The 17,298-nt window shown below is 38.6% G+C and overlaps 1 protein-coding gene across 2 annotated transcripts in view; it reads left to right on the forward strand.

The window, feature by feature from the left end:
- Window positions 1–17,298, forward strand: part of LOC111862363 (aminopeptidase N) — a 93,014-nt gene that overhangs the window by 68,664 nt on the left and 7,052 nt on the right. For both annotated transcript variants that reach the window (XM_023847679.2, XM_023847678.2), the window contains exons 3-13: window positions 1,048–1,231; window positions 5,248–5,406; window positions 6,105–6,398; window positions 8,920–9,103; window positions 9,632–9,788; window positions 10,676–10,757; window positions 11,283–11,466; window positions 12,729–12,978; window positions 14,172–14,452; window positions 14,873–15,072; window positions 16,791–16,958. In XM_023847679.2, coding sequence (XP_023703447.1) covers window positions 1,048–1,231; window positions 5,248–5,406; window positions 6,105–6,398; window positions 8,920–9,103; window positions 9,632–9,788; window positions 10,676–10,757; window positions 11,283–11,466; window positions 12,729–12,978; window positions 14,172–14,452; window positions 14,873–15,072; window positions 16,791–16,958 — 2,143 coding nt within the window. The remainder of the gene's footprint in view (window positions 1–1,047; window positions 1,232–5,247; window positions 5,407–6,104; window positions 6,399–8,919; window positions 9,104–9,631; window positions 9,789–10,675; window positions 10,758–11,282; window positions 11,467–12,728; window positions 12,979–14,171; window positions 14,453–14,872; window positions 15,073–16,790; window positions 16,959–17,298) is intronic.

The following is a 17,298-nucleotide window of genomic DNA, read 5'->3' on the forward strand; positions in this document are numbered from 1 at the left end:
CCCTACACACAATGAATTCACTCTGTCCTCAGTGGTCTGCACATATTAATTACAATACGGGAGCTATACAAGTGTCACTGTATCACACACTCCCAATTATTACTCAGTTATCATGAACTATCACTGATTATCACACGCGTCCGGTTCTTCTATCCGCGACTGCTGCTATACTCCAACTCAACTCGTAGACTGCTGCCTTGAGAACTCACATCGGCGGCTGATACACTTTAACTCGTTAACTGCTGGCTAACTCGTAACTCTCCGCTGGCTAGATTCCAATTGTGTTGCTCTGGCTCACACACTAACTCTCGCTTGCTGCTCAGCCGGCTTTTATCCCGTTCGCTGTTGTCTGTTGCCCGTGTCAACAGCGGCGTTGCATGCCACGTCACAGTACGGGGAGGGTGCTGACTCGCCTGCTACGTCACCGTGGCCAGAACTGCTACCTCACCGCTGAGGAGGGAGGGGATGTCCTCCATTGCGCAACACGTCACAATATATTAATTATATTTTTATTATTTACCAACAGTATCTCCACCAAGATTATTATGCTTACTGTGATCTGCTAACTGTCAGCAGTGTGTAAATAAATAAACACCTGCTTCAGCTTCTAAACCTTATCTAGTTATCAAAGACGTATAGCTGTGTTAGTGAGGCGGTTGCCTACATGTTGCGGAGTAGGAGTCATAGTTCTTCCCTCAGAAAAGTGGCTCTCCATATCAGAGTGAGTCATAGCACCAGTGTGCCCTCTAGACCAACATAGGAAAGTATCAACAACAAAAATGAAGTAAATGTTAACTGCACAGTTACTTACATTTCATGTTATTCCTATTGTGCAAGGTGGCAGTTGTTATAAATAAATAAAAATTTCTTAATTTCATCTTCCTAACCACTATTTTCTCTCACACATCTGAAACTACAGATAGTTAACAACTAGTAATGTACTAACTGTAATACTTGAACCTGCAATATACTTGTATGTGTGAAGTCTGGCCACCATTATGCTTGTGTGTCGCACTTAAAATGCTCTTATTCTTATATGTGGTGCAGAAGGAAAGAAGCTTTCGATAGATCACCTGAGCAATGACACAACAAGGCAGTTCTTCATCATTCACCTCCAACAGCCCCTGTCACAAGGAAAGCAATACAGGGTCAGCATGGCTTATGTTGGGAACCTAAATGATGTACTGCAAGGCTTCTACAGGAGTTCTTATACTGTCAACAACCAAACACGGTGAGACTTGTGGTCTTCTGAACTCCGACACTGTTTAATCTTGTAGGTGGACTCCAAACATTTTGGAGAAACATGATGTTTCCACCTTCAGGGTTAGAGCATGTACATTGAGAAGGAATTGGTTGGTTTATACCATGCATGTGCAGGTTTCAAGGAAGTTATTTACTGAGATTAATGAGAAGGGTAGATGAGACAGAACCTGGTCTAGGCCAGTAGGGTTTGTGAATAAATAAATGGCCACCATAAATGCCACAACATTACTATTTACAGGAAGGAAATGGAATTGTGAGAAATATGACCTTCTCAGTGTTTTTACAGACGGGGAAGTAGGGACTGAGAAAAGATCCCGTTTTTTAGAGCCCAGTCAAAGAAGCATAATCTCAGTCCCTGTCCATGGAGAGAACTTCCTTCTTCAGAAATGGATGGAGATCAACATCTCCCTTTCCCGTGGATCTGAGTGGGGTGGGACTAATTCCCCTGTACTGCGGCCACTTCTGGCCTATTGTACCAGCCCCAGATGATAGGGGAGGGTGATTGTGGAGCAATTGGTGGAATGAAGATTGACAGGGGAACCGAAGTACTTTGAGAAAACCTTCCCCAGCGCCACTTTGTCCACCAAAAATCCCACGTGACCAGAACCGGGATCGAACCCGGGTCGCCGCGGTGGGAAGCCAGCGACTAACCGCTTGAGCTATGGCGCGGCCCCTTGATCTGAGTGATAACTTTCTTTACAGTCTGTTTATGTAATGTGATGATTACTCATTTCTCCCGGAAAACGGACACAGCATACGTATTTCCCCTGTACCCACCTTCAAGACTTCATGGTGTGTCATCACTAGGGACCGGATTTATATGCCCTAATAATCCCTTAAATATGTATGCATTTATGCATGAAAAACTTCCGAAATATGCACTGAAATATGCACATAAAAACTTATACCAAATATTAAAATTGGTTTTACATTATTTTAAGACAAAAAGTCAATACTTAAGTCCATTTTATGAATGATTCACCTGCAACCAAAAGCTATACTTAAATGCAAATCATGCAACAAAGCCAACATATTTCATTACAAATTTAGAAAACCAATGGTACTCACATTTAGCTCTCCGAACTTTCAACTTCTCTTCTGTTGCAGTTCACAATTACTAAATGTTTTAGGTTTTCCATAGTTAGTCACCCCCTGTTGTCTCGTAAGATGTCCTTATAGCGGGAGAAACTTCTTTCCACTTCACAGGAACTTAGGGGCGCATGTACAAAAGCCGCTGTTAGTGCTGCTCCACTGTTGGTGATTTTTTACTTGGCAGTTCAGCGCGTTTACCTGCTAAAATTTCTTCAATTTCACAAATATGTTCATATCCTGGATTTTTTTAAAGAATGCTGTATACTTTTTCCTTTACTACTTCACCAACTCTTCCAGGAACCGAATTCAATTTGGAAACTGTGGTTTTGAACACACTTAACGGCTGATACAAAGTAGTATTGCTATTGCTTGCCTCCATTGAGGAAATGGCGGGTGGAAGATGAGAGAAGTGAGCAGATATATAGGAAAGATTAGTTTCTAATTCTGCGTTTTTTAGTACATCTTGGGCAATTTGAATTGATGCTGCATTTTGGGGATCAAATGTATTCAAGAAATTCCTGACTGTTTCTAAATGTTCGGTATAATAACTTGCTGCACACAGCCACGTGCCCCAGCGCGTTAAAATTGGTTCTGGCGGAAGTGGAACACTCGGTGCTACTGCTTTAAATGTTTCTTTTCTGTATGGCGCTTTAACAAATACCTTCTTCACAGAAGACACCAACTTGTCAACAAGCGGAAAATTTGAACGAATTAATTTCTGCAACACGGTGCAACCCATGGGCAAGGCAAGTCAAAGTGTCGTATTTGGAAATATAACTCTTAAGAGCAGTACCGGCTTTGATCACATAACTTGCGACATCAGTCACGCGCTCATACTGAATGCCGTTCGGCCATAGTAAATTCATGGAATTGATAAGAAATTCGGAAACTGCGGAGCTATTTATGGTTTCAAATTGCTCTACCGCAAGAAGATATGGGGTAGATTGTTCATTCTTATTAAGGGATCCAACTATACAACTTGCAATAAACCGTCCCTCACAATCATGTGTTTCATCGATTGATACCCACACAAAATTGTCTTCAATCTTACCTCTAATCCTTTCAATTGTAAGATAGTAACACTGCTGCACGTAATTTTTACGCACAGTAGATTCATCCGGCGCTATGCACTGTGAATACTTCTCTATGAAGTTTCTCAGAGTAGGATTGGTTAGTTTCCACATGGGAATATCTGCCGCTAAAAAGGCTTCACATAAATCAAAGGAAAACTGTGAAAAACTATTATTAGAAAATTCACTAAGCAATTTTTGAACAGGAACACTTTTCGTGGATTAATTGTAATATTCTCTTTGTGTATATTAGTGTTCAAATGCTGAAGCACTTGAAATCGTTTTTCACAACCGTTTTCTCACACGTTCGTCAATGAAGAATTTCATTATCCGTACTTATCATCTCTCCTTAGAACGCCCGCTGATACAGCTGTAATTTAGTTTTCTGACTTACTTTCACTTTCGGCATGACTACAGAAAGCTAAACAAACTTAGCTAAGACTAGTCACCACTATGTCAATGGCCCCCAGCTTCAAATGAAGAAGCATGACAAACCTCATGGAGATTTCGGAAATAAATAAGGGAAGGCCCTTATCAGTTGAATAGTATTACGTTGATAGCGGCTACATGTGGACGCTTCCGACTGATCTCTTCGCGGCCACTTTGATGGTACGCGGATGAGGCAAGTTACGAGTAGAGGGATCGGGGAAGTCCCGTCCTGGGTATTGCATCAGAAACATGATTCATGACGAAATGTTACGTCAAATATGCAACATATTCTAATACGGAACAGAAAAATTGTATACACACGACCATGATTGAAAATTTGAACATAAAATTAAAAAAAATATATATGATAAACATTTCAAAAAGGAAACATGCAGTATAAATAGAGATCTTCGAAAATATGATGCTTATTCATAAAACAGGCAAAATATGCATTTATATGCACCATCAAACCATGTCCAAAATTTAAGAAATGAAGTAATTCATACATATATCTAAACAAGCATACTTTCTGGTTGCAAGAAAGAAATATGCATTTGCATTAAAATCCGGTCCCTAGTCATGACTGAAGACCACAACCTGGACAGTCACCACTGTGAAAGTCTCAGTCTTGTAGTTTATATGTGTTTAACACAGCAAATATGTGGCCTTTCTAAATGTCTTTCTATCCATGCCAGAAATGGGTATGAATTGTTAAATTAATTTATTTGTGAGTCTGAGTTTAGGCTGAATGAAGAATGCCTGAACTGACATTCATAAATAAAGCAATTAATAAATCAATAAACTGATATTCCAGTTTTGTTAGAATGTTCTCATCTCCTCCACTGTTTTGTCAAGAATTCATTCCCTTACAAATGTGTCATCAGTAGGGAATATTATATTCTTGAATTTGATGCCATGTATTCTGGTAGAGGTTTACTGACATTTTTGAGGAATGTTGACAAAATTTCTACAGGACTAAATGGTGTCACATCACAGAAGACAGTATTCCTCCTATGCTGGGTTTTATGTTCTCACAGCCGTGGTTATGAAGAGTTCAGTCATCGGGGGAGATAACCGGCTATATGTCAGAAGATAGAACCCTTCTGTATTCTTCCAGCTACTGCACCTCAGATATTCATATTAATGTTATGACTCCACAGTTGATAAAGCATTGTGCCTGTTATCATCGTTATTATCAGCATCAGTGTTGTACTTTCTGGTATTAAGCTTACTGACATCTCTTTAATTTCAGAAGTTCCCTAATTTTTTTTATTTAGGATTCTTTTGCAAACCATGTGAGAAATTATCCTATTTTCCTGTCCTGTTACACAAGTAAAATGAGAGTAATTCCATTTATGTATTGAAGTGCAATTATAGTCTACATTCTTTCCAGATGGATTGCAACAACACAGTTCCAGCCAACAGATGCCCGCAGAGCATTCCCATGTTTTGATGAGCCAGCTCTCAAGGCGAGGTTTAAGATCAGCATTGCCCGCCCCAGTAACATGACTTCTATATCCAACATGCCACAAGAGGGTGCATCTGAACCAGTGTGAGTTGTAGTTGCTATCTTCAGAGTATTCTATGTTAACTTTGGACAGTGTTACATTTTGATAAATATTTACATGATATATTTAGAGTTATTGAACCTACAAGATACTGAGTACAAATGAGTTAATTGAAAAGGCTCATGAGAGGGGAACACATGGGATACCTGGTTACAGATGAGAGGATTAAAGGGCTGAAATGGAGATGCCATCTTCTTGGTTTCAGAATGTTTCATTTTAAGGAAGTCATTTTCAGTGCCTTAAGATGCTGTAACTATCATTCCCCAAAACACAGAATGAATTATGAAACTTGCATTGTATAAAGGTCCTTTTAATGTGTGTTGAACATTCCCTGGGCTTTCCTATGTTGTGTCTGCTTAGTTCTGATAAGCTATCTCCTCTCACAGAGGACTATTAGAGATTATCTTAAGTCAGTATGGAAAATTATGTTTGTTCATTGTTTAGTGGAGTATTTAACAATGTTTTGTCAAGTTACAAACATGAATAACAGACTGAACTAGCTCAGAATTAAGTCTGACAACAAGATTTTGTAATGATTCCAGACTTTCAGATTCCATAACAGGAAATTTTGTAATCAAGTTATTGTCCTACATTGCTTAAGGAAAACTCTGCACAGTGACATGGATGAGAGTGTAGCCTTTTCCCTGAGTGTTGTGACTTCCATGATGTTAATGTGTTACAGAGAAGGCTTACCAGAGTACCTGTGGGACCATTATGGACAATCTGTGCCAATGTCGACATATCTTGTGGCATTTGTTGTGTCAGACTTTGGTCATATATCAGAAGGGAACTTTTCAGTGTGGGCACGTCATGAGGCAATCCAGCAAGCTGAGTACAGTTTGAAAATAGGACCCAAGATCCTACATTATTATGAGAACTATTTTGGTATTCCATTCCCTCTACCCAAGATGGACATGATTGCTCTTCCTGACTTTTCAGCAGGAGCTATGGAGAACTGGGGGCTTATAACATACAGGTAAGAGAACAAAAGCTCTCTTATTAATAGCAAGAAGAGCAGAGTTGGTGATATGATTGAAGTATACATATTTTCCAAGTGTGATCCATGCAATTTTACATACCTCATTGGACCAAATAAATCTGTGTAGAAATAGACTTGTGTTTGGGAGGTTTTGATACTTCTCCGCAGTTCTCCAGGCAAATACATTGATAGTACCCTGATTAAACTTTAACAGTTTCCTTCCAAATCATTTCCAATCCATCATTCATCAGTCATCCTACCATTTGATACTATGTATGTATTCATTTATTTCGTCTCTATAGATCATTGTTACATGATATAGGACAAGTCAGTTACTGTACATTGGCTGATTACAATAAGAGAATAAACTTACAGTACTTACAGTTGTTTACAGTAGATTACAATAGTTAAGATTTCACATAGTGTGAGGTGGAATCCATATTAGGTCCCCTCGGCACGTCGGCTTCCATATGTCCTATTGTGCCTGTACTGGTGATAATGTTTATGGAGAATTTGATGGAATGAGGATTGGCAGGGGAAACCAAAGTACTCAGGGAAACCTGCCCCAGTGACTAACTGCTTAAGCTATGGCGCGGCCTTTGAGATAATACTGGTGAATTTGTTGATACCACTGGTATAACGTTTCACTGTAGACTCTACACTGCAACATCTCGTTACATCTGTTCTCCCTTCTTGGTGCAGCTTCTTGACATCTGCAATCTCTCCAGAATAGCCCATTCAGGTACATCTCCGACTGTGTTATCTTGATTGCTGGAAGAAAGAAAGGAAAACTGTGCAGTAGGGATTGCCAAAACCGATTATTCATGAATTATGTGATTATAATTGATTAGTGTTTGTCTCATACGAGAGAAACTCATTCACTTTATAAATACAATGATCAAGTAGATAAGTTTTCAAAGCGCTTTTGAACTTATACAGTCCCGGTATTTCTTTAATATATCGTGGCAGATGATTTAGCAGTCAGAGTCCTACATTGTTAAAAGTCGTTCTTTAATAGACTTGTCTTACATGGGACGATGTGCAAGTCATCTTTTTCCTTGTGTTGTATGAGTGTAATCCTGAGTTGGTTGTGAATTCATTCAAATTGGATTTTATGTATATTAGAGTTTCGTATATGTACAAAGATGGTATATTACAGTGCTGTAAAATAAAATCATAATTCAAACCATACCTCATTAGTCTTGTTGTATATTTAATGTGATAAAAATCTTTTAAAAGATCACATTTTTTCCTTATCCTCCTGGTGATGGTATTTGATGTTAATGGAACGTGTACTTCATTTAGATCTTCCTGTGTCCAGTGATTGGGTCTAGTTTATTCTAATTGTCCCACATGAGTAAGAACTTTTCCTAATTGGAAATATATCCAGCTTCTGATAAATTATATTTTAAAAGAGTCGCGGTAACTGCTGTTGTCCAGAATCATAATCATGTCTATAATTAGGTTGACCATGTTCTCACTAATCTTGTGTTCTTTTAAGGTAGTGAGAATGTAGTATTAACTTAGAAATTCAAATCAGCACCTGGATTCAGTAGTTACCAGGTTACAGCTACCCTGTACTGTTGTAAAAAGAAAAACATCAATTCATCCAATAGTACTGAGACAGGGAGCTTCATGTCAATATTTTCTCTTCAGTGGATATCTGTCATACCCCACCAAGACTCTTCTCACAACATGTGACAGGGATTTCAGAGCTCTCACAACATGTGACAGGGATTTCAGAGCTCTCACAACATGTGACAGGGATTTCAGAGCTCTCACAACATGTGACAGGGATTTCAGAGCTCTCACAACATGTGACAGGGATTTCAGAGCTCACAAAAACAGACACAGACAGTAGTTAATACCTGGTACTGCAGAATAGTATAGCCAGTATATTTAATTGAATGGGAATAAGTCTATTCAGTACTTCAGATTTTGTTGATTATAGAGAATATTATAGTGTGAACTGAAAAATTTCTGGTGATTGTGACCATATATTTCCTTCAGGAAGAACTTGTTACTGTGACAAGACTTCTACTTCGGTATATAGGGGCCTATATTGATCCCCTAAGAATTAATCTTTAAAACTAATGAAATTCAGTTATAACACTGTCAACAATATTTATGAGAATTCTAATTCATCTCTCAGAAGATTATAAAATTTCAAGCCCATGTCATGCCCCAGGTGTTTAGTTGCCAGCTTCCTATCACTGTGGCCCGTATTTGATCCCATGTTAAGTCACGTGGGATTGTGGTGGACAAAATGGCACTAGGGCAGGTTTTTCCTGAGTACATCTGCTTCCTCTTCCAATTCTCATTCTACCTGTCACTCCATATTCATGAATTACTGTATCATTGACTACATAACCTTGATACTGACAAAGTCATTAAATAATAAAAGAAAAGAAAAGTAACAGTTCAGACCAGTGTACATACTCACACTCAGTGCCAAGACAGTAGAAAGATTCAAACAGATGATGCTAAAACAGTGCTAATATAGAGTTATTTAATTCAGGGAGACAGCGATGTTATACAAACAAGGCGTGTCTACCAACAACAACAAGCAGAGTGTTGCTACAGTTGTGTCACATGAGCTGGCACACCAGTGGTTTGGTAACCTGGTCACGCCTAGTTGGTGGACTGATCTCTGGCTTAATGAAGGATTTGCAAGCTACGTTGAGTACTTGGGTGTCAACGCGGTAAGTGCTTCATTGAAAACTGAGGAAGATCAAAAGATAAGATACCACACACTGAGAACAATCAGTCTACAGTCTGTTCTTTCATAACATTTGTTGCAAGTTTTTCAAATGTAGTAACTGGAGATTTGAGGTCAGAAAAAGTATTTCTCTTCTATACCAATTAGTCATGATGCATTTCTAAAGTAACATTGTAACATGTATGTTAAAACAGTTTTAAGTGTTGCTAAATAAGGAAAAGACTTTTCTGTGTATCATACAGAGACACAATACAGGGTAATGAAGATAAATAAAAAAGTACTTGTATACTTACTGTGTGGATATGTTGAAACACTCATGTCTGTTACCCCAGCTCACATTTCATTTTAATATTATTAACAAGAAGCAGGTCTGTTTTTTAAAAACACTGTGTAATGGATTGAATAATTAGATGGGAGCTCCAGTTTACATTAAATGTATTACAAACTGACTTCTGTCACATGTTAAAGTATATAAATATTATCAACTCTCAAGCTTCCCCTCTTTATGTAGGTGGAGCCATCATGGAAAATACTGGAACAGTTTGTCATCTTTGACCTTCAGAATGTGTTTGCTTTGGATGCTCTTGAGTCCTCACATCAGATCTCAATTGAAGTTGGTCATCCTGATGAGATTAATGAAATATTTGACAGGATCTCTTACGGAAAAGGTAACATATCATCTGACAAATGAAGCAAGATATAAATCTGGTTTGAAAAACCGTGGAATATTCTAGGGTTTTGAAAATATAGATGATCTGGAAGTTTTGTTTAGAGAGAGAAATTCTGTTTTTCATTAAAGTTTATGTAGAGTTTATGTAGTTGCACTATTTAAAATTAATTTCTTTGATTAATTTTGAATCCACCTGTATGTAACTGGGGATAGTAAGCACACCAAGGATAGCACATATAAGCAGCTGTAGGGAACTGTGTATTCATCATTCATTCATCATCATCAGTAATCTGTCAAACGACAGGTCCACAGTCCCTTCCAAAACAGTTCCTCCACTTAATGCGATCTCAAGCTTTCTCCTTCAAATAAAAATATCCTCTTCTGTCCCCAAGGTCATCCAGCATCTTCTTACGTCTTCTTCCTCATCTTCTGGTCATTTCTAGCTGCCCCTCCAGTTTGTTTTGTCTCCAGAGGAAACATCCCGCATACATGGTATTTATCTTTTTGGAAAGAGACTATCCAGGAAAAGTGATAATATGGTAGTTTTCCCATTTGCTTTCCACATCGCAGTACAACAGCCGTTCAAACCACTCTGGTCACGCCTGTTGTGCTACGAACTTGAACCATCTCGAGCATCATTTGCTCTGTGCTTCAAGTTGCTGCTGATGACGCTGCTTCTGGCATCAGTTTTTGGTTTTTGATGTCTCTCTTTGATGCCTACCCTTTGACCTGTCCAGCAAGGGAGGCCCTGCCAGTAGCTACGCTACCGCTGTTATAGCTCTCAGGTTCTTGGCATACTCAAACCCCCTCACCACGATAAGGTGGAGACACCAAGGGGGTGTGTGTGTTATGTACTAAGAATTCTAAAGAATTTATGGTTTCTAGGTGCTTCAATCATTCGCATGATGGATCATTTTCTCACCACTGAAGTGTTCAAGAAAGGAGTCACCAAGTATCTTAATAGCAGGTAAGTGAAGTGAACACCAATTTCACATGATGTATTTCTGTTTTACTGTTATGTTTCTTCTTTTTTTCTCTTTCCTGTGAGAAATAATTATCATTTTCCATAAGGTTTTAATCTTTGAAAGGCAAATAGTCTTAATGTGATACTAATTTATTAGAACCAAATAAGAAAAGGTACATTGGACTATGAGTTAATATAATAACATATTTCATATAATTTGTTTATTTTGTTCTTCTTCAAGTAAGCCTTCAGAATTTCTTACTGGAAAGTCTAAAGATAAAAATGAGATGCCTGTTAGGATAACCAGTTATTCATCTTAGATGCAAATGAAAATATGTCACATACATTAGACAGCTGACTGTTTATTATATCAAAACCAAATAATAATTTAAGTGTATTTTATTTTGCCAGAACTTCTGTTCATCCAAACCCCTACAATGATCACATTAAATCCAGACCTTTTCTCTTGAATTTATAGTCTTTTTCATTGACATTTCTCAAATATGAATGAGCTATTTTTTCTTCCAGAAAATACCAGAGCTCAACACAGAATGACCTGTGGGAAGCACTTACATCCCAAGCTCATGCTGATAATGCTTTAGACCCAAATATGTCTGTAAAAGAAATCATGGATACATGGACACTCCAAACAGGTTTTCCACTGATTATGGTAACAAGGGACTATACTACAGGAACTGTACATCTTAAACAGGTAAGCTTACATTCTCTGAATGCAATGTAATGCACTGTATATGACATGTTTTTAAATAATGAAGACTGTAAACTTAAATTCTGAAGAGTTCTGGCAATGGTGTATGACACTCAGAATTACAGGGTTCTTAGACTTTGTCCATTGTTTGGTATTCTAAAAACTAGATAATACATTTCAGAAACTGGATATGTTTCTGTTATCATGTCAGGAGGGAGACAGCCTACTATTTTGGGTCCCTAAGAAGTGACTGAGGTTAGTTCTTTACAAGGGACCAAACAAAGTATGTGTCCCACACCCCTCACATGAAGACGGAAATGGGCAGTTTCCAAAACGTTGTGTTCTCTAGTTTTTAGAATACCAGATGATGGACACTGTCCAAAAACCTGGCAATTCTGACTGTAAACTTCATATATAAAATCTTAACTTCAAGGGACTGTGTAAGTATAGCAGAGCAATAGTGTACTGCTGGCCTTATAACCATCACAGTTCTTGTTTTCAAGAGTCAGTGGGGCTCATGATCATATTTGAATGTATAAAGAACGATTCATGTTTGATAATGTCCTTGCCTACCATGATCAGATATGACCAGTACTTAGAGGGTGATTTTCTTTTGCATTTAATTCATATACAATATGTGTATATCACATGATACTACCATGCTAAATATCACATTCTAAACCAGTGTTTCCTGATGTTATACTTACAGTACAGTTTGTTGCACTTTTGAAATTTGAGGCACACTGAGGTGGAGGTTGGGGTCCTTAGGGAGGTGAACAATCCTCATGTCAGACAAGCAAGATGTTGGGGCGGGGGTTCTACTCCAAGGAAATTTTGAAAAAACACAGATGTTTATCAAGCAATTTGAGCATAAAAACACCACATTTGAAATGGAATATCTAGACTAAATTTATTGTTATTACAACAATAAAAGCTTAGCAGTAAAATCAAAATACGTAAATAAACTTTGTGCTATAATTGTGCTGTTCTCCAATGACACTCACAGCAAGGATCATTGCTTTAAAGAAGTCCTGCTTTGTGTTGGCCACAGAGTTCTCACTTGTGTTCCTCAAGTATTAACCCTCTGTCAAATTTCATCTGGTTCTGCTTCCACCTGTTTGGTTGGTCAGAAGCTGCCACTGGTAGCTACTGACGTAAACTCTAAAATACAACTGCCAACATTTTGATGGCCTGTGGCTGACCTTTCTTTATAATCATCATACCCCATTTGAACTCATGTAAGTTTAAATATATTTCTATTGCAGGAACGTTTTCTTCTCCGCCGAAAAGCTGAGAACAGCAGTTTAACAACAGCACACACAAGCACGACTACATCTGCACCAGGAACTATGGGATTAGGCCTATGGTGGATCCCTATTACATACACATCACTTGAAAATCCAGACTTTGATAATACCCAGCCATCATTCTGGATGAAAGCAACTCCAGAACTCACCTTGCCCCCTGTATCAGCTGGCCCTGATCAGTGGGTCATCTTCAACATCCAGGAAACAGGTTGACTATACTAACACATATATGGGCAGGGGGCCAATCAGGCATTTTCCCGCTCTGAATATTTTTAAAAGAAATCAAATTTGAAAAATGAATGTAAAAAGGTAAAGCTATCCTTGAAATAGATTGTTGAGGCCCATGGGGTTTTGAGATGAAGAGGCTTCCACATTTTTTCCTACAGTGGCGGTGAGGTTATCAGTCTTATGAGCTGGCCGCCCTTTGCCCCCCAGAAAGATTCCTGGTACTCATTTCTGTTAGAGGCTGAGTCAACCCCAGGGTCATAGTGCTGCTGGAAAGACTAGGTCAATTGAAGAATCCAGCAATATCGGGAATCAAAATGACTACCTTCGAATTTGTACCATAGTGCCCTGGTGGCACTATGAACACAAACATTATTCTCATGCATAATCAATGTGATGTAGATTTGCAGGGGAGTGAAAGTATAGCTCATAACATAGACATCAGACAGAGGTGAATGGGCAGCTTCATACATACACCATTTTACCGCTGAAGAAACAGCCTCAGTGTCAATTGTAGGACAGGCTGGGTGGGCCCCATATCAAACATATAGCAAAGACTAAAATGTATTTATATTGTGTGTACAGCAGTAATTTCCATTATCAGCAGTTCATTGCCCCTAAAAGGAAATGAATTCCCATGGCAATGAGAGATTTCGTTGCATAGCAGCAGGCGAAATTAACCCTTTGACAAGGTGTTCCCTATTCAGCCCGAGTGCAAAATATAACAGTTTGTGTCAGACAAGAGACCAGTCACTATTAGCTTCAACAGTTGACCCCTGAGCAGAGCAGAAGACACTTCACCGAGATTAGCAGTGCATGTATAACATTGAAGAGGAAATGTCCAAAGACGTTATAAATGCAAATAATTGTATTTGTGAGCGTAAAGAGTAATCATCAAATAAATAGTCATCCAAATTCGAGACCCATGTAAATCTTGTCTCGTTGCCTAGGAAACATGGGACAATATCTGTGTCCTGCAGAACCTTATTCAGTTCCATAAATCTCTGAAGTTTCCTTTCAAATACTATAGTTTATAACTTAATAATTCTTATCTGTTGGTGGGTAAATGAGAGAGACAACAGTATAAAACTGAAGCTGTCACAGATATTAATAATGAACACAATAGTCTCTAACCAGTTATGCTGTTTAGAAAACATATGTATTTTTTTTTTAAAGGCTTCTACAGAGTTAACTATGACCCAACAAACTGGGGGCTTCTCATAGAATATTTGATGGACAGAGACCACTTCTCTCAGATTGGAATCATCAACAGGGCACAGCTATTAGATGACTCACTAAACTTGGCTCGTGCTGGAATTCTGGATTATGGTACAGCTCTGAATGTGACTCGCTACTTGGCTAATGAATTGGAGTATCTTCCATGGAAGGCAGCTCTTAATGCCCTTGGGTACATTGAAAGCATGCTTGTTAAGACAGGCAATTATGATAAGTTCAAGGTTTGTATGTTTAACATGTGACGTTATTTGTAGAGATACAAGATTTCAACAAATACAGCAAGCTACAAAATGAAGCGTTGAGCCCAGAAATCTTACATTGTAACTATTTGTATTTTGTTTATAACGTCACTTTCAGGCTACTCAAATAAAAGTGAGTAGATTCTGCTATGGTTAAACAAGTAATTTGAAAATGAATACACTCTGTTTTCTGAAAGGTTCTGACAATGGTATATGACACTCAGGATTACTGTATTTTTGGTCTTTGTCTGTCATCTTAACATTTTGGAAAATGGACCACTGGATTGAGGTTAGCACCATCCTCACCTGAGGATTGAAACAGATAGTTTCTGAAATGTTGTGTTCTTTAGAACACTGGATGTTAGACAAAGTTCAAAACCCATTACATGCCATTCGTTTCAGGTATATATGCTTGGTCTATTGGAGAACCTGTACAAGCACACAGGTTTCACTGACAATCCAAATGACCCTCAGTTGACTGTATACAAGCGGGTCAACATCCTCAACTGGGCATGCAGTCTTGGTCATGAGGACTGTGTGCGTAACAGTGTACTACAGTTCCAGAACTGGAGGAGCTCACCTGATCCCGATCGTAACAATCCGTAAGTTTCTTGCTAGATATTCTATGATAACATGCAGAAGTTAACAAACGTTGGCTTGGTTCAACAAGTCAGACAAATAGTTACTATAGGATTCTGTTGATGGTGTATAACACACAGAGATATTGAGTTTTTGCACTTTATCCATCGTCCTGGTTTTAAGATAACTAAGAAAAACATGACGTTTTGGAAACTGGATCTGTTTCCGCACTCAGGTGAGGGGAAACACCTATTCTGTTGGGTCCCTTGGTCAAATGATTGAGGCTAGCTCTTTCTAAGGGACCCAACAGAATAGGTGTTTTCCCTCACCTGAGGATAGAAACAGATCCAGTTTCCGAAACGTCGTTTTTTTCTTAGTTATCTTAAAACAAGGATGATGGATAAAGTGCGAAAACCCAAGTCAGACAAATGTTCTGACTCCCAGATATTTCTCAACAAGAAGAACCATTCATATTGCTCTACACCAGCCTACTGGCTGTCACATGACATACACTATATCATCACCCATATCACATAATATGTATACATGGTATTATTTGATATTAAATCTTACTGTTTGATATATGTGGGGAGATAAAGAGAGTACGAGGAAATATTATTAAATTAATACAGAGATAATTTCCACTCATCTGCCTTTATTTTTCACTCATTGTAGCTTAGCAGACAAGTAAGATTTTCAGGCCCTGTTAGTTTGAATGCACAGTTGAACCCTGTATTGAAAGCTTACTGCTGCTTTGGAGGATACCTTAACATTAGATGAACTGCCAGTGATTGATTATAGTTATTTCTTCTGCTCTAGTCTGTGAAATCCTGTTCCCAGATCATAAATAAAATACTGGTAAATTCAAGTTACTATGATTTCATCAAACAATGTTGCCTTTACATTAAGAGTTCTCCAAATCTTACAATTATTTGGCATCACTACAATATCTAAATTAAATAAGTATGAATAGGGAATATATGTATTGAGGTTTTCACAGCTGTGACTGTTTGGATTGTTATCTTCTGGGTTGCAGTACTGTGTAGTCTTGTAGGCAGCTACTGATATTTAGTAGGAACATGCTGCAATCATCTTCAGTGTACAAGTATCTGTGTATAGGTATTGAATTTACAGTATCTGGTACAGATGATAAAGCAGCTTTCTGAATGTCAACACAATGTAATGCTTTATGTTCTAGTAAAAAAAGTAAAGCTATCCCTGTACCAGGCCGTGAAGGCCTGTAAGGTTGTGAGACGTTGAGAGTCCCACACTATCTAGACAATCGGCTCAAACATGGCGGTAAGGTTGTCAGCCTTATGCACCGGCCACGCTTTCGTCCCCAGGAAAATTATTTAATTAATTCCTGGTACTCATTTCTGTTTGTAAGGTTGTGAGACGTTGAGAGTCCCACACTATCTAGACAATCTGCTCAAACATGGCAGTAAGGTTGTCAGCCTTATGCGCCGGCCACGCTTTCCTCCCCAGGAAAATTATTTAATTAATTCCTGGTACTCATTTCTGTTACGAGCCTGAGTAAACCCCAGGGCCTAGTGCGGCTGGAAGGATTAGGTCAACTGAAAAAAATTCGATGACCTCATTGGGACTTGAACTCACGACCTTCCGGCTTGTAGCATAGCCCCTTAACCAACTACGCTACCACGTTCTAGTGAACTTGTCAAATATTTTAAAATGATATAGAATGCCAATTTTAGATTTGTAACTTATTTTTCTTTTTAAACAGCATATCTGCCAACCTCAAGAATGTTGTGTACTGCACTGCAATCCGTGTGGGTGGGCAGGAAGAATGGGACTTTGCCTGGCAGAGGTACCGCAAGACAAATGTAGGATCTGAGAAAGACATACTTTTGGGAGCGCTTGGCTGCAGTCGCGAGATCTGGATTTTGAGCAGGTATTGCCCTTTGCATTTATTAAGATTCAATATGGTGACCAAGAATTTTTGCATACTGAGAATACAAAAAGGTAATTCCAGTCAATATTTCAGGGAGTGTCATGCAATATATTTAAAACTAATAAAACAAACTCCACAGTGTAGACCAATAGTCTCTCAGCAAGTCAAGAAATTCCCTATTTCTTATGGGACTTGAAGGTTATTTCCTCATTCATAGTAGGCCAATCCTGAATCAACTGAATTCAGTTCACTCCCTCTCACCCTACTTCATGAAGATCAATTTTAATATTGTGACATGTTGCGCAAAGGAGAACCCCCCCCCACCAGCAGTGACGCGGCG

This window comes from Cryptotermes secundus, unplaced genomic scaffold (assembly GCF_002891405.2).
Source record: "Cryptotermes secundus unplaced genomic scaffold, Csec_1.0 scaffold550, whole genome shotgun sequence".
NCBI lineage: Eukaryota > Metazoa > Arthropoda > Insecta > Blattodea > Kalotermitidae > Cryptotermes > Cryptotermes secundus.